General features: G+C 34.5%; 1 protein-coding gene across 8 annotated transcripts in view; it reads left to right on the plus strand.

Moving 5' to 3' along the window:
* The window catches only part of IDE (insulin degrading enzyme), a 69217-nt gene that overhangs the window by 33037 nt on the left and 10246 nt on the right, over positions 1–25934 (plus strand). For 6 of the 8 annotated variants that reach the window (XM_074830961.1, XM_074830959.1, XM_074830957.1 and 3 more), the window contains 9 exons: positions 4658–4760; positions 5732–5854; positions 8279–8361; positions 12734–12878; positions 15640–15750; positions 17793–17913; positions 20145–20236; positions 22207–22318; positions 23414–23581. In XM_074830961.1, the coding sequence (XP_074687062.1) occupies positions 4658–4760; positions 5732–5854; positions 8279–8361; positions 12734–12878; positions 15640–15750; positions 17793–17913; positions 20145–20236; positions 22207–22318; positions 23414–23581 (1058 nt within the window). Of the gene's footprint in view, positions 1–4657; positions 4761–5731; positions 5855–8278; positions 8362–12733; positions 12879–13414; positions 13560–15639; positions 15751–17792; positions 17914–20144; positions 20237–22206; positions 22319–23413; positions 23582–25934 lie in introns of all 8 variants that reach the window. The other 2 variants (XM_074830958.1, XM_074830956.1) reach the window with 1 other exon arrangement.

A 25934-nucleotide genomic window follows, 5' to 3' on the forward strand; every position in this document is an offset into this window, starting at 1 on the left:
TTTTTTTTTCCTAATTACACCTGTATCTATACGCATGTAGTAAACTATCAATCCAGTAGCTCGCTTCCTTCTTTTATCTTGAGCAAATTGTATATAGTAATAAAAAACTGTGGACATGTGCTTTTAAATATCTATATGTGTTCTGGTTATCTGCCACTTACTGATTTTTATGCTCATGTTTACGTTTCTATTCTCCCTTTTTATGAAAGAATTAGTGTGCGCCACATCATCCTAACTTTGCCTGGGGGGGGGGGTTCCTGTTTGTGTGGGTTTTTTTCTTTTTATGCCTTGCATAAATTGTGTCTTGCAATGGTTTAGTTTCCATTGATTTGCATTTTTCCTTTGTGTTGTGGTTTTATTTATAATTTCCTTTTCATAACCCTGTTGAAATTCACCTACACTAGACTTTTCTTGGCATATCTATACTGGGGTAGTTGGAGACTGCTGTTCAATGTCTTTTTTAAAAGTTTAGCTTTTTGACTGTTATTTTCTTAACAAACTGTGTTTTTAAGAAGTATGGAAAAATATCCATACTCACAGATGGCAGCAAGTATCCATATGTGCTTCTATTTGACTGAACCATAACAGGAAGTTTTCATATTCTCCTCCCCCCTCCCGCCTTCACACACTACTTGTTGCATTTAGTGGCTTAATTTCCCTAAGAGAGAAACCTTTTTAAAATGTATCGTTTTTACTTGTTCAAACTGCTTGGGTTTTGCCAGCCATCTGTGAAGATAAGGGAATAGACTTGGCATGTGTCGTAGTCTTAGCTGAAAAATTTTTCCCATCATTTCCATCACAATTTTTTCCCCTCATCATCTGCAGAATAAATGCTCATATTAAAATTTAAGAAGGTAGTGACTCATCAGATTAAGTAACTAAAGAACATTTTCCCATGGATAGTAAGTGGACTTTTTTCCTCTCTTGATATCTGAAATGCAGTACTAGTACTATCCTAGAGGGAAGAAAAAGAAAATGAATGCCAAAAATGTTGATGCAGATATTTCTAAGGGCTGGTATTTCAGATACTGAGCAAACAGTTAATTCAATGCAGTCGGTGGTTCTCATCCCTGATGATAAACATGTTGCAAATATGGAATGTATATGTTTATTTTTTTAATTGCATTGTATCTGAGTGAAGATTTTGAAAATCACTATTTGTTCCCTTATTTCCTCCCACAAACCATAGTGTTTGTAGAGACTTAGTTTTACTGAACCCCAACAAATAACTTGTGCTTCTGCAGAATGATTAGAATGCTGCACCCCAGCAACATCTCTGCATATAGTTTTCCCTCTTACTCTGTTTTCTAATGAGATTTGTGTGGAAGTAGCTTTGAATAGCCTATATTTCCTCGCATCATTTATACTGATGGTTTTGGAGGAAGTTATAAACAAACCTAGGCTTTTGGTGTTTTTGTCTCAGTCATGTTATTTTCTGCATTTGAATGAGATAAGTGTAATTTTTTTCTGTTGTTTGACAATATCATCATTTGGAAGACAAAGTTTAAATTACTTTCTAAAAAAAGCAATTCCTTTTTAAGTATAAATTCTTTTTTTTTTTGCAACAAATTCGCTTTGACATGTCTATTACTAATATCACAAACACTGTGGTCTCAAAGTCTTTTTCACCCTTGGAAGCTTGAGTTTTGTTACATAAATTTGGAATATAATAGTTGGTAATCTTTCTTGGAAGTACATTAATTTTAAAGCACACATTCTTACTAGATAATACTTTTCTGTGGATCTGTCACTTGTTGCTTCATTTTAGGTTTCAGGAGAGTGAAAAACAAGATGGTATCTAGTAAATATGTATGACATTATAGAAATTGTGCTTGGTTTTGTTAATTGACCATAACTGAGGACTACAACAGTTTGCATGTGCAAGAATGTGCACGTGGAAGTAAACTGCATTTATAGTTTCAGCTGTGTTCCCTGTTCATGAATGGCTCTGAAGCCTAATTGCACTGGTTGAGTTTAAGTATGCTACAAGGAGGTCTTATTAAAGATTGCCTGTCTGGCTTTTCCAGTGCATTTCAACACCGTTTTAAACCATGTGGAGGTTCATAGTGTTATACAGAACACCACAGAAATGAAATGCAAAAATAACATTAAATAGATGGTAACTTTAAAGGTGCATCATGATACATTTAAATAACTGTATAGCATTGTATTTCTACCTGTGGTGCTTCTTTTCCCCTCTTCTGTCCTGGTGTTCATTGTTATTGGTGCTTGTATCTTGGTTTAGGTTGTAAGTCTCAGGCAGATGAAATGCCTTTTGGTTTGTTCCATGTGATTGTGGGTATGTTTCTGAGAGCTCAAAATGTAAGTAATTATTCCAGTAGTGATTTGGGGTATAGGGAGGGCAGGAGGATCCCTTGAAGCAGAACTGCTTTTGAAGAATTGCAATGCTGACTTCCACAATTTCATTTTCTATACGTTGAGGAGACAGAATTATTTTTAGCTCTTTAATTTTAGTATGTTCCTACAGCAAATGTTTGGGTGCTTGGATTGTTACTACTGTTAGAGCATCCATACGTTGGAGAAGGGTAGAAGGAGGGAATGTCAAATAACAGACATTGTCTATAGCATAAAACACCTTTGTCTTGCTGCTCAGACCACATGATTATTGGAATTTTATCAGGATAATATTTTAGCTTAAGGCTATTCTTTTTTTTTTTTTTCCCCTTTTTTATTTAATGGAAGGAAAGGCCTGGTGGTTGCTCTAAAACTCTATTAGACTTTGTTTTTTATAGTCTCTTAGCAACTTCATCTGTACATGATAGAGCTTTTGCTCACCAGCTGTCCAAGTTAAAATGCAAAGCATAATAGAATATTTCTATGGCTCAGTTTAATGTAAACAACAATCTCTCTATTAGATTTCACCTTGTTGACCGAGCTAGTGTCTGTTGTGTTGCAATAACAAATATTCTCTAGGATTAAAGTGCTTAGTTCTTTGCTGAATATTTATTTAGTATTGTTCTTTTTGTATAAAAAATGAAATAGATGTAACATGCAAACAAATATGAAACCATTTTGTATGAAGTCACAATAAAATTGTTAACCATTTCTATTGGCATTTGCAATGACAGATGAAACAACGTATCTCTTGAAGATGAATATTCTCATTCTGGTTTGGATATTGCATAACTTTTGCAGAGGAGCAGGGGTTATTTTGTGTGTATGTATATGTGTGCCTGTTCATGTTAATCACGTGGTTCTTTCAAAGATGGGAGTAAAAATTTCTCCCTTCCTCAACCCAGAGGAAATCTGCATCTCTAAAACGTGTGATTTGGTTGTCCTTCTTTAGTGGGTATGATTTAAAATATTGTCTCAAAATTAGATGGTCTGTGGTGCAAGTCCTGCTTCAGTGTTTGAATCTATTGCTAGAGAACGTGTCTTGACAGTCCCGTGTGACTCTGAAATGCACTTGTAATTTATTTAAATGCATCTAATGTTAGCTATTTACCCCTGAGCCTTCTCCTGATACTCAAACTGCAATGCACAGATTAAATTTCTAATAATTTGAAAATCTTCATAATAGGGGAATCTAGAACTAAGTACAGCAGAATCCTGTTGTCTTCAACCTTCTTGGATCATTTAGTCATTTATGTGTAAACATTAGATGAAAAAGGAGGGACGAGGACATAGGCATTTACAATATTAATAGTCTACATATTTAAATCTCAGTGTATTGCAAAATTCATCCCAAGGGTATTCTCCAGTAACATATCTGTAAAGTAAAATACCGTTGTTTGAGGCACCTCCATATGCCTGTTTTGATTTACGCCCTGCTTTGCTGTGCACGTTAGAAATACACAGCAGAATGTTCCTGGCCTTAAGATATTGTCGTTAAAAAAAGAACACTTACATTACGTATATTTTGATGTTTTAATGTGCATTTTAGCCATCTGTACAAGATTTGACAAAGTTCGGTGGCATCTAGGGATTGTTAAATATATGTAGAATATGTAGTATGTTCTAATTGTGTTACCTTTTTTGACAATTTGAAAATTCTTATAAACATCTATTTACTCTTAAAGGTAGCTACTTATTTCCACTGAATACTCTTCTATGTTGTACATTGTTAAAAAGAATTAAAGGAGTTTTCTTGATACACATTATGAAGACTACTGAAAAAATACTGCTAAGTTCATAATTTTCTTTATTCCAGATTTCCTCTTATTTAGGTGTATTCTTTAGTTCGAGGAGCATCTGGATGATGTTCTTGGTCATATGGTTTAGATTTAGGTAGTCCTATAGGAAGGAGGGAGTTGAACCCAGTGATCCTTATGGGTCCCTTCCAACCTGAGATATTCTATGATTCTATGATTTATGTTTCTAATTGAGTATAGAACTGCTTTCTGTGTTTTCTGGAACACAAAGTCTAAAAAATAGAAATTGCATGCAGCAATAATTGTGTGTAACTCTAGATTGTAACATTCTAGAAAAACAGTAAAATTAAATTATGCTGATAACCCGATTTCATGGTTAACCTTAGTGTGTAGTTCAGTATGCATATACTTGCTATCCAGATGTCCAGGGACCATTTCCAGAAATAAATGCACTCTAGTGATGGAACAGAAATAGTGCTCTGAATAATTTCTCAGTCTTTTCTCAGGCACATTCACGCCAAAGTGCTTTGTCTCGTTGTTTTCAGAGTTGCAATCGTTTCCAAGTCTTTTGAAGGAAAAACTGATCGAACGGAAGACTGGTATGGAACACAGTACAAGCAAGAAGCAATTTCAGATGAAGTTATTAAGGCATGTTAAAACTTTTAATATATTCTAACATCTGCAAGTGACAGTGGTAAATTCTTTGTCTAATTTTCCATTTAGTTGAAGAGAGAACAAATCTGCTCTACATAGCATGAAAATTGTACAATGAGTCTTGTTTAATATTATGAGAAGTAAGGATCTTATGTTAGTCTTTAGATTTCAAATACTTATTACACAAGACAGGTACATTTTAATGGTTTTAAACCATGTTAAGTACAGGGAATGTCATACCATTTTTGCTATGAAAGATCCATAATATGCAGTGGTTACTTAAAAATGTAAGCATTAACTTTTGAAAACTGAAAAGTCTCTATTAAATGTTAATGAACTAATCTGTTTTTAAGAAAGGGATCTTTTTACAACTGCTATATGTAACTGTGTTTCTGAAATTGATTTTTGCAACTTAGAAAATGAGTATATTTTGACAATTAAATGAGCTTCTAAAAATCAAAACTCCAACAAAGGAGGTGGGCAAACCCTTATTGAAACTTGCATTGATCTGTTCTTCTAAGAAGAGGTAGCTGTGAAACACACCCTAGAGCTAAATTGCACCTGCCAAGCGTGCTTTGAACAGACATTGCATAGGAATACTTCACTTTCTTTAGCTTGTTCATACCTATGTTCTTGATGAGAATTTTTGCTTATGGATTTAGTTTAATACCTTCATTTAGAGTTCACAGTAGCAGAAAAGATGAGACATAGAATCACCTTCCACTCTACTATAAAGTTTTCAAATTATTTTTTTATCTTTTGTCTTCCTCCTCAGAGCGCTTTATCCTGCTGATAGCTTACTCCAGCTTGGTTTCCCAGCTATTTCTCTCTTTCCCTGTTATCTTAATAGTATTTACACATAAGCTAGTGGAACACATTTTTAAATCTTTTGTTACAGCATAAGTATAGATACATTAATTAAGCAGAAATTCTACTTAGCCTCATTGTTCCTCCTGTTTATCTAGAAATGGCAAAATGCTGACCTGAATGGGAAATTCAAGCTTCCAATGAAAAACGAGTTCATTCCTACTAACTTTGAGATTTTGCCATTGGAAAAAGATGCGACACAATACCCTGCCCTTGTCAAGGTAAGTTATCTTTGTTCTGTTTGCTAGCTAACCTTCTGAGAAGTTAGTAGTTCCTTCCTATGTGTTTTTAAAATACAGATAATGTCGTATTCCAAAGTATAATAAACAAAAAAGTACAAAACTTAAATATATTGCTAGAAAGACAGTAAAAAGTTCATTCTTGCTAAACTTTGGATTATGAATTTTTGAGTTCCTACAAAAATAAATTTGCAAACAGCTTAAACTCTCTTTGCCCTTTTGAAAGCATGTTAACAATTGATAGAAATAGTATTAAAATTGTTGATTCAGCGGAAGGGTGACTGCCACTCTTTTTTGTTGAACAGCGTTCAGTAAGTTGAGGGTGTAGACAAGGCTATTCTTTTGTAATTGTGATGGAAAAAGCTTGTGATTGCATGGGAAAAGGGAGAGAGACATGTAAACACATAAATAAACATCACTCTCCAGTCTCCTGGAAGCATCATTTAATAATCTCAGTACGTTTAGCAAATCTCAGTTTTTCTGACTACCTAAAATTTACTAAAAATTACTTCTCTAAAGATAGTTGTCTTTGCTAATGCTCGTCTCTGTTCTAGGCTTAGTTGGAGAATAAATAGAAGTCTTCTGCAATTACATATTGTGCTCCAGCTTGAATAGTCAATTCAGGAGTACTTTTTGCACACTAGATTAATATAAGTCTACTTCAGTGCAAAGACATCCTTCAGGAAAACATATTTGTTCTGCCCAGGGCATTTTAGGTATATACTTGAAGCAGTATTATTAACAGAAGAGGACTTTGAGCATTGTTTATGTTCATCCTGAACTGAAACCCTAAACCTCAGCAGGGACACACATACTACAGCTCTGTTAAGTAACATTAATTGGTTTACTACAGAAACTTGATGGTCCTTCAGTGTCTCTGTAGCAGCTAGGCAATTGATCCACTCAAAAACTTTGCTTTAAGTCATCATTGCTTTGGAAATGTATTTGCTTTTAGTTTTTCCTTTCCCCTTAAAATATGTTTTCTGAGGGAAAATGTTTTTAATCTTTTGTACTTGATGAAATAGACATCTATGCCTGCATCTCCTTTATTTTTTCCCCAGTTGTATGTCTGTTGTCCCAGTTGTATGTCATTTTCCTTTTGGTGGGCCCTGACATTTGACCCCACAACAAAACATTGCAAGAATTAAATCAACAGAGATTAACTGTACAAAAAAAGCAATTTTTCTGCTGCTTTATATGCCTAAGTGAGCTTACTATGGACTGGATCAGTGTTGTGGAGAAAGGGAGGGATGAGAGCGTAAGTGCAGGAACAGGATGGCCATTTTCACTGACAGCATGTCACTAGGTCACCTCTGTTTTAATGGCACATCTTGCCCTGAAAAACCCTCAAGAAAGAGGGCAGTTAGGATATGGGCTTTGGCCTGAGGGCCAAATTGTTATGATGGACTGCAGCTAGGGATCTCAGGCTATTGGATCAGGTCTCCAGTACAGACAGGCTCTTCTATTTGTCATTCTGTCCCTGGTGTAAGATGTATTCTGAACTGTGTAGTAGCAATTTAGCAGAATAAAAATTTTGTTGTCTCAGAGACAAGCTGTAATTTGGCTTTTTAGTATGAGGTGAGTATTGTGTAGAGGAAGGTGTGCTGTAAGAGATTCTTTTATGCAAAAAGGAGGAGGAAAATACCACACCAAATCCCTGAGAAGCAAAGAACATCTGCTCAGAAATATGAGAAAGAGAAATAATTTTACATTTAAAAGTTCCTTCTTCTTAGGTATAGCAATTTAAAGAAAAGGTTTTGGGGGGATAAAGTTAACTCGAGTTGGAACAAAGAGAGAGTATCTACTTCACAGCTTTTGTGGCAGAAAAAGCAATAGGGGAAGTTGTTTAGATTATTTTCTGTACTAGGAGATTATTCTAAAAAATTTTGCTGACAGATCTTTTAACTAATTTCCAGATAGTTTCACTACTTTTTCTAAATGTGGTTTTTTTTTGTTGCTAATGTTGCTTTAAAACAACATACAATGCATTAATATTTTTTTACTAGAGCATTAAATACACAATTATATTCTTAGTCTAAGCCATGTAACTATATGCTGCTGTAGTGCTGCATAATAGCACATATTTTAATGCCAGCATTGGCAAGGAATTTTGTGAAGCTAACTCTATATTTGTCTTTGATCACTCCTGCTCTAGAAAAGTAGTTCCCGTTTTGATCATAAGCTCATTCACAATGCTGCAGCCGTTTAACTGCTTGTTAAGGTGACATATGGTAAGAAGAGTCTCAGTAAGGATAGATGGATGTATATACAAATGTATATAGCAAGAATATGAACTTAAGGGGATAACACTAAACTGAGGTTTGAAGTGATGAGCCTTTTTTAAAGGTAGTGTGATATTACAGTTAAAAGTTAGGTGACATAACAAAACCTCTTTTCTTGACACAGGACACTGCTATGAGCAAACTGTGGTTCAAGCAAGATGACAAATTTTTTTTGCCAAAAGCTTGTCTCAACTTTGAATTTTTCAGGTATGCAATGTTAAGTATATCACATAAATTGCTTTCCAAAAGTTTCTTGTTTATTGGTATTCTGCATTTCTGTGGCAAAAGCTTCCTTGCATGAGGCTTTAAAACGTTTGTCCTTATTTGGGAATATGCAATAAGGTACAGGTAGCAGGAGGGCTCATGTAAGTTATGCAGTAGTTGAGTAATGAACAGTTTGAGGTGCTCCATCTATATTGACAGGAGAAGTTTATCTAAAAATACTTCTAAAACAAATTTTCTTCTATGTTTTATTTGGTATACCTGAAATATGCCTGCCAATATGACCTACTACATATTGCAATATACCTCTTGAAAAATGGGTGTGTATTATTTTTATTTAATCATTAATTTGCAACTATTTTAAGATAGTGTTTTCTTTATAAAATACTATTCTGATAATGGGTTTAGGTTAAAATTCTCTTTTAATTTGCATAATGCAAGCCACTATAAAATTCTAAGTGTTTAAAATTGTGGGATTTTATTTAACGGACACCAACAACTGATTTTATTTTATTTTATTTTTTAGAAGAATACTGTCTGTATTATCAATGAATGTGTGATTCTCACCTCAAGATGCATGATAAATTGCTGTAATGTTAATTCTGGTCTTGCGTTATTTTCATCACAGGAAAATTACCTTTTTTTTGTGAGCATGACGATGTATCTTCGTAGTGTTCATTTCAAATAATGATTTATTGAACTAAAAAATAATACTGCTGTCTTCAGAGTGGAGCTATTTCTGTGCTGGACTACTGAAAGGGAAAATAATTTCAGGAACTCTCCTTCTTTGGCCTAATTAAATGATTCAGTGATACTATTATGTGGGCTCTGATAGATGCTCGTAGATGCACTGTTGAGTCCTTGTTTTGAGTGACCACTTGAAATTCTTCTTGACAGAATTTTAGATAGAGGGTTTTTTTCAGAGTGTGTCAAATCTTGGTACTGATGTTAGTACTAGTTGGGGGAGATATGTTGCCTGCGTATTTCCCCTTTCTTTTTGCTTTTTGAAACCACAGGGCAAACATTACAACTGTTTCAAATTCAATGTGTCAGGATATGGAAGATCAGAATGGTAGTAGAATGGTAATAACTCATCTCTTAGAGAACAATAATTGCAATACTTTGCCTTCTTTGTTCATGCCTGGTGGCTTTCCCTCGTACTACACTTAGCCAAAATCCAAAAAGGATTTTATTGATGAACACTGAGTTGTTCTTTTTAAAAATCAATTCCAAACTAACTGAGTGATCCAATCTCTATACCAGTTTGTGAATGATTAAAAGATAATAATTGATTTTATGTAGAGCACACAAAGGTCTAAGTATGTGCACATACGCACAATATCATAGAATGGTTTGGATCGGAAGGGACCTTTAAAGGTCATCTAGTCCACCCTCCTGCAGAGCCATCTTCACTTAGATATGTGGTGATAGTCTTTCCCAGTTAGATTTGTACTTTTGTTTCAGTGAGCTCTTTTAAAAAGCCAGGAATACCTGAGCTTTGCTGACTAATGGAATGGACTAGTGGTTTGTCTCTTTCCTCCTAGGAATGGTTACAGGTGGAAAGCTGGCCTTTTTTCTTAGGATTGGGGGGCAAGGGTTCTTTCCTTTTTGTTAAAACTAAGATGGTAATTGTATGTGAATGGATGTGAGGATATTTTGACAATGCTGGGTACATCATCTCCAAATGAAGTTGTAAGCAGGGTTGTCTGGTTTTGATACTTTAGAAAGATTGTTAGTAAATCTCTCTTTTGAGACTGGTTATGCTGATGGTCATTGGAGAAAATGGTGAAATGTATAGTGTTTATTCATGAGACTTAATAGCTCTTACGGCCAAGTGAATTGGTGAATAAAGTCATCTTAATGACATGTGTTTTCATAAAAAGTTTTAGCCTCAATTCTAGATCAGAATATGATGGCTGTGCCTTGTAGCAGATTACAAGAATTTGTTCACACTACAGACTGCTTCAGTAAGATAGAAAAAACTTCGAGGATTTCTTCTGCCTGCAGCCGTGATCATCATGAATCATTGGAAGAATTCCTGACCCAGATGTTGTAGCAGCAACTGCTGTGTAGATGAATTAAGAGGAAGTTGACGAGGGTGGTTTCTGCCTCAAACACACAAATCCAGTAGGAACAATCTGAGTAGATGAACCTCTTGAAGTCACCTTGTTCCAAAACTGAAAATCCTTACATGGCACAAGTCTTGCATTAAAGAAACACCACAGTAAAAACCTCTGACATGGGACTTATCATCCAGCCTGAAGGATGATGATAAGGTTTTGCTTTTGTATGAATTATGACTTAAGAACTCAACAAGTATCCTTTTTTAAAAGGAAGCAAAATAACAATGTAGTGTGCTGTTGTTCTGAAAACTTTCTAAGGTAGTTATAAACGCTGCACTTAAAGTTTCCCAAGGCTTAGAGAGATGGATGTTAAAAATACAATGCTAATTATTTTTAACTAGATACTTGCTATCTTCCAGTTTAAGAAATATTTCAAGCAAGTTGAGTTGCTCATAAGGTAACCCAGGATCAAAGCTTCAACACTGATTCCAGCTATGTCACTTACAGCTCAGTTTGAAAGGGGAAAAGACTAGACTTTTAAGATTTTTCAAATACAGTGTCAGTGATTGAGTTGTTCTGCTTCCTCAAATTTAGTCAAAAAAAGGTAAACTAATAATAAGAATTTATTTATAAAGTTGTCAGTAGTAAAGGGCAACTCCCATAACAGTGTTATAATAATTGTTTTCTGTTATTTTTTACTTGAAGATTACTGATTCAGTAGTCTTCATTATTTTCAAAACTCCCTGTTGGCCTTTGCCAGCTAAATGAGTATACAAAAGTTATAACTGATATGGACATAGTAATCACTCAGACTGATTAAGTCGCTATTCTAGTATCAAAATGGAAAAAAATATAATGAGTTTGGAGGAAGGTTTATGGTAACATAGGATTGACCTACATCTTGCTTTGAATTCAGTCTTAATTAAAAAATTCAGTATTAATTGGATTTGCATCATTGGGCATATTGAAGTTGCTCAGTTTTGGGAAATTCTCATTGTAGGGAGAAATGCAAATAGCAGAGTACTTTTTTTTTCTTTTTTTTTTTTTTTTTTTTTACTGACCTGTTTGCTTGAGTTACATAAGCCCAAGCCCAGAATAAATAACCCAGTGGTAGTAAAAAAGCATATCCTAGGCTAAGATTTCAGACTATAGCATGCTCTGCTTCTCTAATAGATTGATTTAAAAAATTTATTATTATTTTTTTTTTTTTAAAATCTCTTCTCACACTTTCTTTCCTTAATCTAAAAGGAAGGAGTAGTCAAGGCCTTACTAAAAACTACTAGGAACCTTCTTAAAAATACCTTTGCAATGTATTTATCAGCATGTGCGTTGTGGCGATGTGATCTTTGTTTTACTACATTAATGTTGGTATACAGTATGAAATAATATGCTATATAAGTGTAAACATATATAATGGCATGTCTCTGAATATGACTGCTTGGGAAAATAAATGCAAGTGTGGTTTTGAATTGTAAGCCATATCCTGACAGAAAGTTGTTTTAGATACTCCTGATTATTTCTGTGAAATTGATAATGAATTTACATGTACTTCAGAAACTTTAGAAATAAATATTCAATCATAGTACAAATAACTTGTCTTGACTTTGCAGATTGTGAAAATGCACAGATATTTAACAATTAGAACAGTTGAAACATGGCTTGAGTCTTTGAGTTGCGTTTCTCTTTTTGAGAAATTTGCAACAGTATTGTATGTGATCAGATGCTTCTAATACAACAGTAGAGCTTGTATAGTTGTTGCCATTAAAAAGATAACACAAAAACTTAGAGGTATGAAAATAGATATGCCAGACTTCTTTCCTGAGTTGAATTTAGCATGTACTGCATATTTTTCATACCTCAAATGGCTAATCTCTTAATTTTTGTAGTAGAAACTACTTTGTTTTCTGATAGTGTAGAAGTATTAATTAAATTAATGTTCAGTACGTGGGCTTTCATTTCAGTCTATTAAATTACATTGGTTATTTGGGTGTATTTATTTTATTTTACTCCTGGTGAATTCTGACTCTGCAGCAAAGTATGCATGTTGATTTATGAGCACAAGTAAGAGAATATCTCTGGAATCTTCAATATATTTAGGTATCACTCAAACCATAAGCAAGCTAAATAATTATTTTCAGGTATGTTCATATTTGAGTTCGAAATAGAATCCTTCATAATGGGATCCATCAGCATACTCACAGTAAATATTGTTTCCTTCAGATCAAACTTAAAAGGCCAAAAGAAAATGAGAAATAATTTAAACTGCATATTTTACTTTCAACATTTTCTTCCAGCCCATTTGCTTACGTGGATCCCTTGCATTGTAACATGGCCTATTTGTACCTTGAACTACTCAAAGACTCCCTCAACGAGTATGCATATGCAGCAGAACTAGCTGGCTTGAACTATGATCTCCAAAATACCATCTATGGGATGTATGTAAGTACCCAAATCAAGGAAAAGCTTAGAGCCTTAAAACTACTTCCACTCATCAACATTTTTATATTGATTTGATGGAAGGACTTTTATTTAAAAATGGGTCTAAGGCTGTTACTCCTTTTGATCTTGGATTTATTAACCATCCTTTCTTTAATTTGAATTTTAAGTTGAATTTTGTTCAAAGTCTTCAACAATCTTTCCATTCTTATTAAGCAAATTTTCTTCTTTATTTTTATATCATTCATGAAATTAATTAGTTGTAAGATTTGTTCCTCCATTTAAAAAAAGAAGAAAGCAATCCTAATCCAAGCTTACATATTTATTTCAGTTTGTCAGACATCTACTAAAAACTTTCTGACTGATGGGGTAGAAGACCCCCTTTTCATGCTAATAAATAAATGGTACATTCAGCTTTCCTGTTCAAGAACTACTGATCATGAGGCTGCATATACATACTCTTCAGTCATGTTTCTTCATCCATTACTTTGTCACTGCTTGAGGTATCAAAGCATTTCTTTTGTTTTTCTTTTTGTTAGTCGCTACATTTATGCTGATCCTCTCCATTGCAACATGACATACCTGTTTATCAGGTTATTGAAGGATGATTTAAAAGAGTATACATATGCAGCACGCCTCTCAGGTTTGATCTATGGCATTGCATCAGGAATGAATGCAATACTTGTAAGTAAGAAAAAAACGCAGGAGGAAACGAAACAGCTTGGGAGTTGTTGAGCTTGGAGAAAACATTTGACTTCTGCATTTCTAAATGAGATGGTTAATGTTTTTTTCCTTGCATATATCTCATGAATTAAAGGCAAAGCAAAACTGTATTTTAATCAGTACTGAGTGACCTCTTTAAGATTGCAGTGTCTTGTGAACATGTGTGCAGTGCAGTTGTTGCATTCTAGTTCCCATTTTTACTTGCTTGCATGGTAATCTTGAAAGTACTATTGCTGGTTTCTGTGTAAAAAGATTAACTTTTTTGTGGAATTAATCTCAACTTTACAGATTTTGTTTTAATTCTCTAATTCTGCTGTAGTGAGCTGTGGAAATGGATTGTGCATGTGTTCATTAGAATGCAATGCTGTATATTTATGGCTTTTTCATAGTGTTTGTTTTTATTATGCGTTTTGCAATCTGTATTAGTGGTGACAATACTTACTTGATAAATACTGATATTATGATAACCGGTTGTTTCTTACTCAGCTTCTATGAGATTTATGATAGGAGATTTTAATAGTCTCTCTTGAAGTTCTGTTAAAAGCTTTTATTAACCATCATTTTATACCAAAATGTGTTTTGAAATTTCCTGTAGAAATATTATTTTTCCAAAGTATCTTAGTAAGATAATATACTGTATATTGTCTTTACATTTTCTGTATGAGTGCTGCAATTTCTTTTTTATCCAATGCAAATCTCATTTCCTGGTAGCATTCGCTTGGCTTACTGCAAACATGGTTATCTATTCTCAGTTTCAAAGCTTGCTGATGTTTCTATGGTCACAGTTAATTCCTTTAAAAAAAAAAAAAAAAGGGTGTGTGTGTAATTTTCTTCATTTGTAGTCACAGTTTAGAAGTCTGGCGTTATTTTAAATATTAGCTGTTTTTGTAGGGTCTTTATATTCTTCTACTGTAAGGATTCTATTTTCACATATTAAAATCAGTTTACTCCATTTTGATATTTGCGAACTTCTAATATTGTTTTCTATATCATGAGAAGTTTTATCATCGATAGGTATAACTGTACAATGTTGATACTTTAAGCAAGGACAGATGCTACTCTAAAAACAATCACTCATGGTGATGGTTGAACAGTTTGGATTCTTATGCTAATTTAGGATATCAGCCTTTGTCATAAATCCATTTAAGATAGCTTTTTCTTCAAATTCATGGTTCAGATATGTCAGCAACTACAGAAGAAAAAATTCTTCCTACTGGAAAGGAGGAATTCACTTGTATGTTGGTTTCTGTCCTAAAATTTGGTTTTACCCTTAATAATTAAACTGCACAAATCCAATTCCTGTTTCGAGGTACCAAATTTTGAAGCTTTTCCCCCCCCAAAAGGCCGCCTAATGCCTTTTTTCACTAGACAAACTTTCTGTAGCTTGATGCAGTCATATAGTCATTTTTAAGTTTCTAGATTGTTTTTTAAATTACCAAGTTTATTTCATGTATGCTTTCAAAAAAATATGATCAGATTAATATCTCATTATGATTGTAGACTAACTGTCTTGGTGTTTCAAGCCAGTGCCATCCTGGTTATAAATTGTGCTGCTGTTGACAGTACCCCTTTTCTTGTAGTATTGCTTACTTCCACTTACATAAAATATTTTTTTGAGCAACAAGATATACATGAAATGAGGTTAAAAGTAAGTTGGAGAGAATATTTAAGAAGGCTGTGAATCTAGATTTCATTACTAAAATAAGAAACCTAGAGTAAGACCATTTCAGTACTCCAAATGTGCAGTTTACTGACTGGATTCAATACTTGTGATCATTAAAAATCTGTATTCTGAGTACCATTTGCTTACATCAACATGAAATTACATTAATTCTCTGCATTCATCACTCTAGGCAAATATGCAATATTTGTCAGTTACTTTTTGATGGGTAAAGGGATTTTATTTCAGAATGAGTTAAGGTTGAATAACATTGAATTTAGAGTAAGTGTTAAAAAGTCTATTGTTATTGAATTGTACAAGACTTCGTAATTGTTTTATTTATCTTCCACATTTAAAGCAAATTATGCGCTTTTTCCATAGCTTTCTGTAAAAGGTTATAATGACAAGCAACATATATTGCTCAAGAAGATCATTGAGAAAATGGCTACTTTTGAGATTGATGAAAAACGATTTGAAATTATCAAGGAAGCGGTAAGCTACATGAGAAATTTACATTTTGGATTAATTTAAAATGGAATACATTGACTTGAAATGAAATCTGAGGGCTGATTATCCATGGAAATACAGATTGAAATTCCACCTCATTGGGACTGCAGAAGCTTTTTTCTTTTGTCTTTTTTGGGGCCATGAGTTCCCTGGAGTGTTTATATTATATTGTTTGGTTAAAAATAACTGGCCCTGGAATCTTCTTTCAGTCGGTCTTCCTTATGATTGATCAAGGGATTACAGCTTGCTTTGATAGGAGTAGAAAGCTAAGAAGGGGGATGGGGAGTGGAAATCTTAACTTTATATCCTGTTCTACATTTTGGAAAGGCCCCAGTGGGATCTAGCCATAAAAGAAGGGGAAAATGGATAAAGGGGAAAAGGAAATGTTAAAAAGATTTGCAACATTTCTTCTCCCCAGATGTGAAGAGGAGCTTTGCTCCTGGGCCAAGATCCTTTGGTGCAAAAGTAACCAGCTGGTTAAGTACATGCTGACTTCTGGAAGTCTCACTTCCTAAATTTAATGACTGATCTATATATATGGAATGTAAGATAGATTTTTGGGTTTTTTTAGCTTCTGAAGTAATTTATGAATAGTGATTACATTTGCCAAGCCAAACAAGATACATAATTGTTCTTCTGGTGCTTTCTTTAGAGCAGGACAGAGGTAGAACAAAGGAAATGAACAAATTAGATATTGACACTCATAGCAATGAGTTGTTGTGGAGGTATAAATGAGTGCACAAGGACTAGACTGGTGTTGGGGAACAGGCTGGCTTCTGGCCCAGGAAGCTTGCAAATAGTCTGCAGTGGATGAGAGAGCTAGGGCTGCAGGGAAGATCACTCCATGCTTGCTGTAGTCTTACTTTAATCCTCTGCTGCTGGTGATTTTTGAACAGGTGACTGGCCTAGACAGACACCAGGGCCGTTTTCATTCATTACTATTTAGTAGGAAATTCTGAGAGGGTGAACATCAAACATGAGGTAGATTTATTATTGCAGCACTTTATTTAGGGCTCTGTGTACCTAAGAATTATAAATTGTCTGGAATTTTGTCACACTGGATGTGACAAATGTCAAAGTAAAAAAACCCAACCAACAGGTCTGTGAATGATCTGTTTTGCATGATTTTCATTTAGTTTAGGATGTTTCCCTGATTGTCTCTGTGTTATGGTGTTTTGTCATTTTGTAGACTTTGGCCTTTTGTGTATGTAAAGTAAGGACAAAATACAAAAAAAGTCAAATTGGATGAGGAGATTGCCGTTTTTCCCCTCGTGGCTACACCAAACAGATAAGGGAGATACCAGGTTCTGGCTCCTGTTTGGAACAGATAGAAGGGTGCATCCTCAGCAACTTCATGCTTGCCGTTTCTCACTCATATGCCCTGAAATGAGTTACTTTACTCCTGTACTGGAAAAGATCCCATCTTTTCAAAACTATTAGTTTGCACTTTCCAATTCCTCTGGTAGGGGAAAAAGATTTTTCTTATTTTGTAAAGGTGCAGCAGGACTAGAAGGGAGTTTCTTTGGAGGAGATCACTGATTCTCTCATACCTCCTTTATCCAGGCAAAGAATGCAGAGAATTTCCCAGATGCTCCTCTATTTTTTCTAACCAAGTCAGCCCAGGGAAGCAACTGGGAGAAAAACACATTTTCTATTAGCAATACTTCACCACCCCACCCCCAGACGGTCATCAAAGAATACATATTTCCTGGGTAGATCAACTTGATACAAATACTAATTTGGGTCTAACTGCAATAATTTAATTTCCAGTCATTACTTTTATGGAGAAGTTTGATTTCATGCTCATTCCAACTACATTAATGGTCACAGCTTAATCCATAGGCTCAGAAGCCCACATTATTACTGAGGTAATTTAACACAATTTTTTAATAGTTCTAACAAGCAAGGGAATGTTCTTGACATTTGAAATGTATCTTTTTGATGGTACACCAAGTTGAGAGTACAAGGTTAATATTTTATGTTTACAAATAGAGTTCTGTAATTTAAACTTAATTATTTCATTTTAGTACATGAGATCGCTTAACAACTTCAGGGCTGAACAGCCTCACCAACATGCAATGTATTATCTCCGACTCCTGATGACAGAAGTTGCTTGGACCAAAGATGAATTAAAAGAAGCTCTAGATGGTAATGTTCTGCCAGTTTTAAACGTCATTTTTTTTTTTTTTTCTTGTGGAAAATGTTACTAAACTGATGAAGGTACCTATTTTGAACTCTGCCAATTGTTCAAGTGAAGCCCCTGCAGTGCCAAACCTGAGCTGATGCTGGTGGATGTCAACGCCTCTGCGCGTGTCCTCCAGTTTCTAGAAAGTGTAATAGTTCAGGCAACTTGCAAAACTTGCAGGTAAAAGTTCAGGCAAGACTTGAATGTCTTTGTGGGCATGAGCCTGGGTATGGTGAATCCAGTGCTTAACCAACACTGCTAAAATCATTTGTCTCTACTTGACATCTTGCAGACACGTTGGATTGTATCTGCATTGTACTTCCCAGTGTGCATGCTATGTTGGTTTTTCCTTTATCAGGGAATCCTAACTTCTGTTTCTGTAGATAATAAAGAACTGTAGATAATAAAGGAGAAAGATACATAACAATAATAAATAAAGAACATTGTGGTTCTTAACAAAGAATAGGTGCCCGACTATATTTGGAGGAAGAAGAAATTTCAAATTAAGATATTTAATTGATTTTAGTAACAGCTGAAGAACTCTTCCTACCTGTATCTTACTGTGTTACAACAAAAGGCTGTTACTGGGACAGTTTGCAATTGTAATATCTTCTTGGAATACAATGAGACATTCTTTTCAAGAAGAATATTTGGCTTTTGTATTTATTCATAGTTGTCAAAGATTGACCCATACCATACTGTTTGTGATGCTGAAAACTTCTTCATTAAGATAGACTCTATAGATGCCCTGAGCCAGCTGCCACAAGGGTGTGTGTTTTTTCTACAGGATTGCTGCAGGATAGAAGTATAATTGTTTAGTTGTATAGTTTCTTCAATGATTGCAGGTATCTCTGAGATTAACAGTGATGCCAGTGCAGCCTGTGAAGTGAATGACAAAACTAATGCTGATTTTTCATGGCAGGGGTTTAGCTACATGTAGGTCATTCCTTTTTTAATGACTACTGAATTTTGAAAACGTAAGAGATTTTCTGTTCTGTGTATAAGTTGTCTTCATAAGATTAATGCTACTGTATTCAGGATAAGAATGGCCAAAAATGGAATGCAGGAAAGGAATGCTGTCTACTTAACACTGCTGGAAATATGCTTGAAATACAGGGAGTTTATGTGTGATTTCCCCCCCCACACACACTCAATGTGACTGTAATCTTTTGCACTATTAAACAATTCTAGAGGCAAAAATTAAGATTAGGATTATACAACAATAAAAAGTTGATTTGGAATTGGGGAAAAATGTGGAAACGAATTTTTTACTGGTGGTCAGTTACCTCTTTTAAGAGAGGGAAAGACTGATAACCACAGTATAGGTTTTTCTAATATAAATTGCAAATCTGTTACATATGTATGCACCCCACACTGAGTAACTGAGTGACCTCATAATCTTGCTTGCATTTGTCTTTTCAAAACTTTTGTGAAATACATGACTATTGTTAGTTTTTATTTTAGTTGAGAAGATGACAAAATGAGAAACTGATAGATTTGTTGATACAGTGTGCGTATTCTTGAGTGTCAGAGATTTAAGATTGGAGATGCTGACTTTGGGATGAACACCCCATCCATTCAGCCATCCTTCCTCTCTTATTCCACTGATTCTATATGTTAAACTATACTTTGCCTTGTATATGAAAACTGCTATATATGAAAGACAGGCTAGCATAGAATGTGTGTGTGTGTACTCTGGGATATATTGCAAAAATACTTTTCTTGTATATTGTTTCTTACAAAGATACTATCAAAACACCATATTTGAGTTGAGGTTCTTTTTTTAGTCTGGATGGTAAATGCACAGTGTGTTTCTCAAGCATTATAAACTACATGCTGCTTGTTTAGTTAATAACTAAGGCTTTATCTTAGAACACCACCTGAATGATAGCAACTGTTTTCTCTGGAGAACGAATGTTTGTTCAGCATGATTGGAAAGAAGGCTTTTTTTTTTTCTTTTCTTTTTGGAATCTGGGTCAGACAGTATGTGAATTCTAAGCGAAACAAACTATATGATGAGTGCTGCTATTTAGACCTGGAAACTTTCCAGTGTTGCATTTTTAAGAGAGATTCACTTTTTTATGATGATGAGTTTCTCCTCCTCTAAGAAATGCACCATATCTAATGATGAGTTAGGTACTTCTTAACATAAAAATGCATATAATTGATTTAACTGTCTAAATATCTATTCTAGATGTCACTCTTCCCCGCCTCAAGGCCTTTATAGCTCAACTGTTGTCACGGTTACACATTGAAGCTCTTCTCCATGGCAATATAACAAAACAGGTTGGTGTGATGCTTTCTTTAATAAAACAATTTTTATTTAAAAGCGGCATAATGGAAGACTAATCTCAGATCTTAAAGCAGTTTTGCCAAATGCAGTTTCATAATTTGACTTTGTACTTTTTTATCTTTATGGGAGTATCATAGTGTCATTTTTTTCCACTTCAGGTTTATTAGGCCAAGTGCTGCCCTTGTATTGCTCTTGGAACGATAAAAAACTTATGATCTAAATATTTCAAAGTCTGTGTTGCGTGTCATTACTGTGATGTGATCAAGCTGCATAAGGAACGGTGTGCTGCGGACCCTGCTTTTCCATTTAGAAGTTTCAGGCTAACTAGCAAAGGTTTAAGAATCCAAGCTCCTTCCAGATGAAGTACTTTGCACAGAGCTAAACCGGAATAGTGAGCCATAAAAAATTAAGTGTCAGCTCTCAGTTACGTCTTTTTTTTAGTAAAAATCAGAAAATATTGGTTCTATCTTCCATTAAAATAGTAATAGTTTGTATTTGCATAGGAAGTCTAACCAAATATTTGAATATATGTGCTAATAGAAAATGTAGTACCTTGCCTGTACATTCTTGCATTCTTTTTTTGTAGGGCTGATATAGCAGTATTTCTGTGTTACACCAGCTCTGTGACACTGTGGCTGTTGAAGAGTCCTACAGCTAGAGAACTGGGAGGGATGTACTGTTACGTCCATAGCTGTGCAATGTTTAGGAATGATCTGCAAACCTCCCTGAATAGATGCGGATAGGAAACTTCTCTATCCTTCAGTGCCCATGATGTGATCATCACTGACAAAGCTCAGAAAATTTAATGTGGATCTAAGAATTTTTTCAACTAAAATTAAATCAAAATTTACATACTTTTGTGACACCTTTCAATACTGAAAAAGTTTTTAGTGAATTTGTTCTGTTTGAAAAATTAGACCTATCTAGCTGCTTAAAATTCCCATTTCTTCTTGAATTAATTTCATTTGTATATTTGTCTTTTGACTGTTCCTTTTATTTATTTCCTGCAAGTGGATGAATAGTAAACCAATCCTGTTCAGAACATCTGTCTGAACAGTTGTGTTGTAAATAATTTGTTTTAATATGGTGACTTGATTAGAAGAATATATAGTATTTTTCTCTAACCTTTCAAACTGTGTTTTGTTAGACCTCAATCTTTTTGTCTTTGATGTTGCATGGGGTTTTCGGGGGTGTTGGGGAGAGACAGCATGTATTTATTAAGTTTTCAGACCTTTTGCATGGTTTTGATAAGATCACTTGGGTTATGAGTTTGTGGCAGTGTAGACTAAGAGATTTTGGCTTTTAGCCAAAACTACTTTGTGACATTACTGTAATTTCCACTACAAGAACACATAAGTCTTAACAGGTAAAGCTTTTGAAGTTAAATCCTTGAATGAAACTAATGATTTTTAAACTTCTTTCACTTTTTATTAATTTTTTTGATGATTATTTTAATCCATCAAATAAAAGAAAGTATCTGGGCATGAGTCTCAGTGCTACCAGCACGTCAATAGAATGCATGTTTGAACTTAACCATTAATTTGTTTTCTTAAAGTTTCATCTGCTGACACGTCATCTGCTTTGCAAACATACGTTGTAGGTATCTCATTTTCAAACTTTGAAAGATGAGTACATCAAAGCGATGAAGTGAAAGGAAAAGAAAAAAGCCCATTGAACTTTAATTTCAGAAGCACTTGAGAGGAGTAGCAGTAGTTAAATATGTATACAAGATAAATGTAAAACCCCACAAAACCCTTGTCCCCCAAGCCCTACACTTCCTCTCATCTACTTCTACTGTATTTTTGCTAAATTACAATATCCCTACTTTTTATTTCTGATTTTTTTTTTTTTTTTTTTTTTAATTTTCTCTCATGTCACCATCAATAATTGGAAAGTCTTAACCTACTGTTAGGTACAGAATAATTAATGATTGTTAAAAATCCTTTTATGTTTTCTCTTCCAGGCTGCATTAGGAATTATGCAGATGGTTGAGGACACTCTCATTGAGCACGCTCATACAAAGCCACTACTTCCTAGTCAGCTAGTGAGATACCGAGAAGTGCAACTTCCTGACAGTAAGTTCAGTGATTTATTTACAATTTTTTAATGCTCATTAAATTGAGATTATCTGTTTGCTAATGGCATTTAAAAATTAATATTACTCTGTTTTTAGGAGTTTGTTTCAAAATTAGACTTACTTCAAATTATTTTAAACTTTAAATTAAAAAATATAATTAGGGTGTGGTTTTGTTAATAAAATTATACACTAATATATTATTTTCTGGTATACTTGAAAGCAAATTTTATTTCAATTTCAATCTGTGTATGCAAACTGGACTTCTTGGGGGTTGGAACTAGATGATATTTAAGGTCCCTTCCAACTCAAACCATTCTATGATTCTATGATTCAATCTGAATTCACTTGATATGATTTATGGAGATAAGAGCCCTGCCCCACGCTCTGCTACACATAGTATACACATTTGAATAAGCATCATTCTTTGAGCACTTCTGAATATCAATTGACCATTCAGTGAAGAATTGTCTAAACAACTCTTGCTTTTTGAGAAAACTAAAAGTTCTTACACAAGTAACATTGGGTTTTTTCTAATATAAATTATTCTGGTCTCATTGTGCTTGTATATGATTTTGCTTCTATTGTGCAAAAAAATCTTACATATAAGAAAGGAGGCTCAAGCAATTGCTGGGAACTGTACAGGAATGGTGACATATGTAGGTATACAGCCAAAGCCAATTACGCATAGCTGATCATCAGCCTGTGGAAACTACCATACACCAAAGTAGCTGCTGGTATTAAATGCTGAATTATTTTTAATGTTCATAAATGTTTCTGACAAATTGTCTCTAGAAACTATTTATATAGTAGAGGCAATGCAGAATTCCACTCCAGTTCCAAAAATATTTGCTTGAGAAGCAGCCAGTTTCAATTTACTTGCTGATATGCTCAAGATATGACATTTCGATGTGTTAAAATAATCTTTTCTTTACTTGTTCCATGAAAAGTATACTGTTAGTAGAAATTCTGCTTTAACAGTCCTAAACCATTTATTATAATTCCATTCCACAAGTGATAGACTGTTATCTTTACAACTGTGGACAATAAGAATGTACATTTTTAAGAACTTAAATGTTTTAACTTTGTCTTTTAGGAGGTTGGTTTGTATATCAACAGAGAAATGAAGTTCATAACAATTGTGGCATTGAAATATATTACCAGACAGACATGCAGAGCACTTCTGAGAATATGTTTTTGGAGCTCTTTTGTCAAATTATCTCAGAACCATGCTTCAATACTCTGCGCACCAAGGAACAATTAGGTAAGTTTTCCCATAGTGATTCTGAGTCTGTATACACACATGCACGCATACTCATGCACTTATATGAGACACGATGAGGTGTTCTTTCCCTGCTGAGTGAGTGCCATTTAAAGGGCACTTGGTAAATGTAAATAATTTTAACTGCTGATGACTCAAAGGAATGTTACTGTGCATAGACTCTAAATTGAGAAGAAGCAAGCATAATTTTTAAGATAAGTCTGAAATATCTGAAACTAACTCTGGCTTAAAAAAAAAGTTTGATCACTGTACAGAAAACTTCATATCTAGAATTTTTACCAAAAGGAAATTAGATCAGTTTCATAAATTTTAGATCTTCTTGAAAAATCAGTAGTAGTTCGGTCTTTTCTGCTGGTGATCCTACTTCCAGGTGCACTTGATGATTCATAGGTCCTATTTTGGGAATACTGCTGTATGTATAATGGTAAGCTGCCATGTTGGTGAAGACCTAAATACATTTCAGGCTCTTTAAGAATGCAGCTGTTCACCAGTAAGTACAAATAATTATCTGAACCAGTAAGACTGAGAACTGGTAAGGTTATTCCAAACAGGATAACAAGGAGAGACAGAGACTTTCCATGACAGTTTGCATGATTGAAATACTTATGAGGAGGAGTATGGATTTTCTAAAGGTGAGAGACAGGTATGTGAATGTCTCAGTGTGATGACTAAGAACTACCAGGGATATCAGGCAAGATTAGACTTTTTTTGAGCAACTAGCAGAGTCAGCCATACCATATTCATCATAGGGATTTTAACTATCTAGATATCTGCTGAAAATACAGCAGGACCCAGGTTATTTAGCAGCTTTTGGAAATGTGCTGATGGCAGGTTTTGTATAGAAGTTGGAGGTAACAGCTAAAGAGAAGAACCAGCGAGGAAGAACTGTGTGAGTGTATTCAGCGCTGCGTAACTGCCAGATGATAGAGTTCACAAGACTTAGGAGGGAATAAAGTAGAAATACCATCAAAATTCAGTAAACTTCATGGAATTGTTATTAAGATCTCTGAGAAAGCTAAGTGAAAAAGTAGTTCAGGAGTTAGCAGTGCCTTAGCACTATGAGGAAGAGAAAAGTTGTCAATGGTGGAAAAAAAAAAAATCAAAATGTTTTAGGATGGCTTTGTTAGTTTTCACTTAAAATGTGAACTGTGACCAGATGATTTCCAAAATAAATACCAGTGATCAAAGTTCAAGGCTTGCATTTGAACAGGAAAATAACAGATTAAAGGTTGTTCAGGTAATTAGAAGCTTTTAAAGAGTTCAGGCACAATGAACTCTACGTTACATTAAAAAACCCCAAAATTATGAAATCCTGGAATTAGACGTCTTATAACTGAGAATTTGTGGATGACAGATGAGGTACTGGAAAAATAAACACATATAAATGTTATATGTTTCCTTAAAAAAGGAAAGAGATGAGCAGGGAAGCTACAGATCTGTCAGCTTAATTCTGATTCCTGGAAAATACAGAGTAAGTTATCAAACCATTTCTAAATTCATAGAAGGTAACTGAGAGACTATTACTGGACAAACTCAGGTGAAAGTAACATAACTTTTTTTTTTTATACAAACAGAGTTTGGATGGATGGATGGAAGTGGTGATGTTGTATGTCTCTTCTTGATAGTATGAAAGGCGCATAATATTCTCAAACAAGCTAGAGAGACTGCCTTTGTGGAAGTGCTACACATTTGGATGCAAGGCTGTTTGGAAAGTCATGACTGAGGAATAGATAAGAATAGTTCATTTGAAAAACAGTGTTCTGTAGAGCTCTTTTGTGATCCAATGCTATTTAGTATTTTCATCAAAACTCTGGATGATAAAAGAGTGAATATACTTACTAAATCTTCAGATAATATTAAGCTGGGAGAGGCTGAAAATGTGTGGGAAGATAGAATTCAAAATCAGTTTGACATTTTGGAAACATGACTTGAAGATAAGATGCAGTTTGGTAGGAACGGTTTGGCAGGAATAGGCAGGAATAATCAGTGGCACAGATACAAGCTAGGAAGCAGCTGGCTAGGTAACATGTAGAAAACAATCTACAGGTTACAGTGGATCAGAAGTAGAACATAAATCAGCAGTGTCATGCTTCTGCGTAAAATGCTGGGATATATAAACAGGAGCTTTCAAGATGCACACACAATAATACTCCTGTATTCAGGTAAGGACTTTGAACTACTGTATCCAGTTTTGACATAAGCTTCAAGGAACAATTAGAGAGTTATAAAACATTTAAAAGACTGAAATGTGACAGATTTGTTATTAAAAGAGGGGAAGAAGACTGAAGAAAGGCTTGGTTCAGATACGCAAAAGCTGCAGCAAAAAGGAAGGGAA

The sequence above is a fragment of the Strix aluco genome, chromosome 7 (assembly GCF_031877795.1).
Source record: "Strix aluco isolate bStrAlu1 chromosome 7, bStrAlu1.hap1, whole genome shotgun sequence".
NCBI lineage: Eukaryota > Metazoa > Chordata > Aves > Strigiformes > Strigidae > Strix > Strix aluco.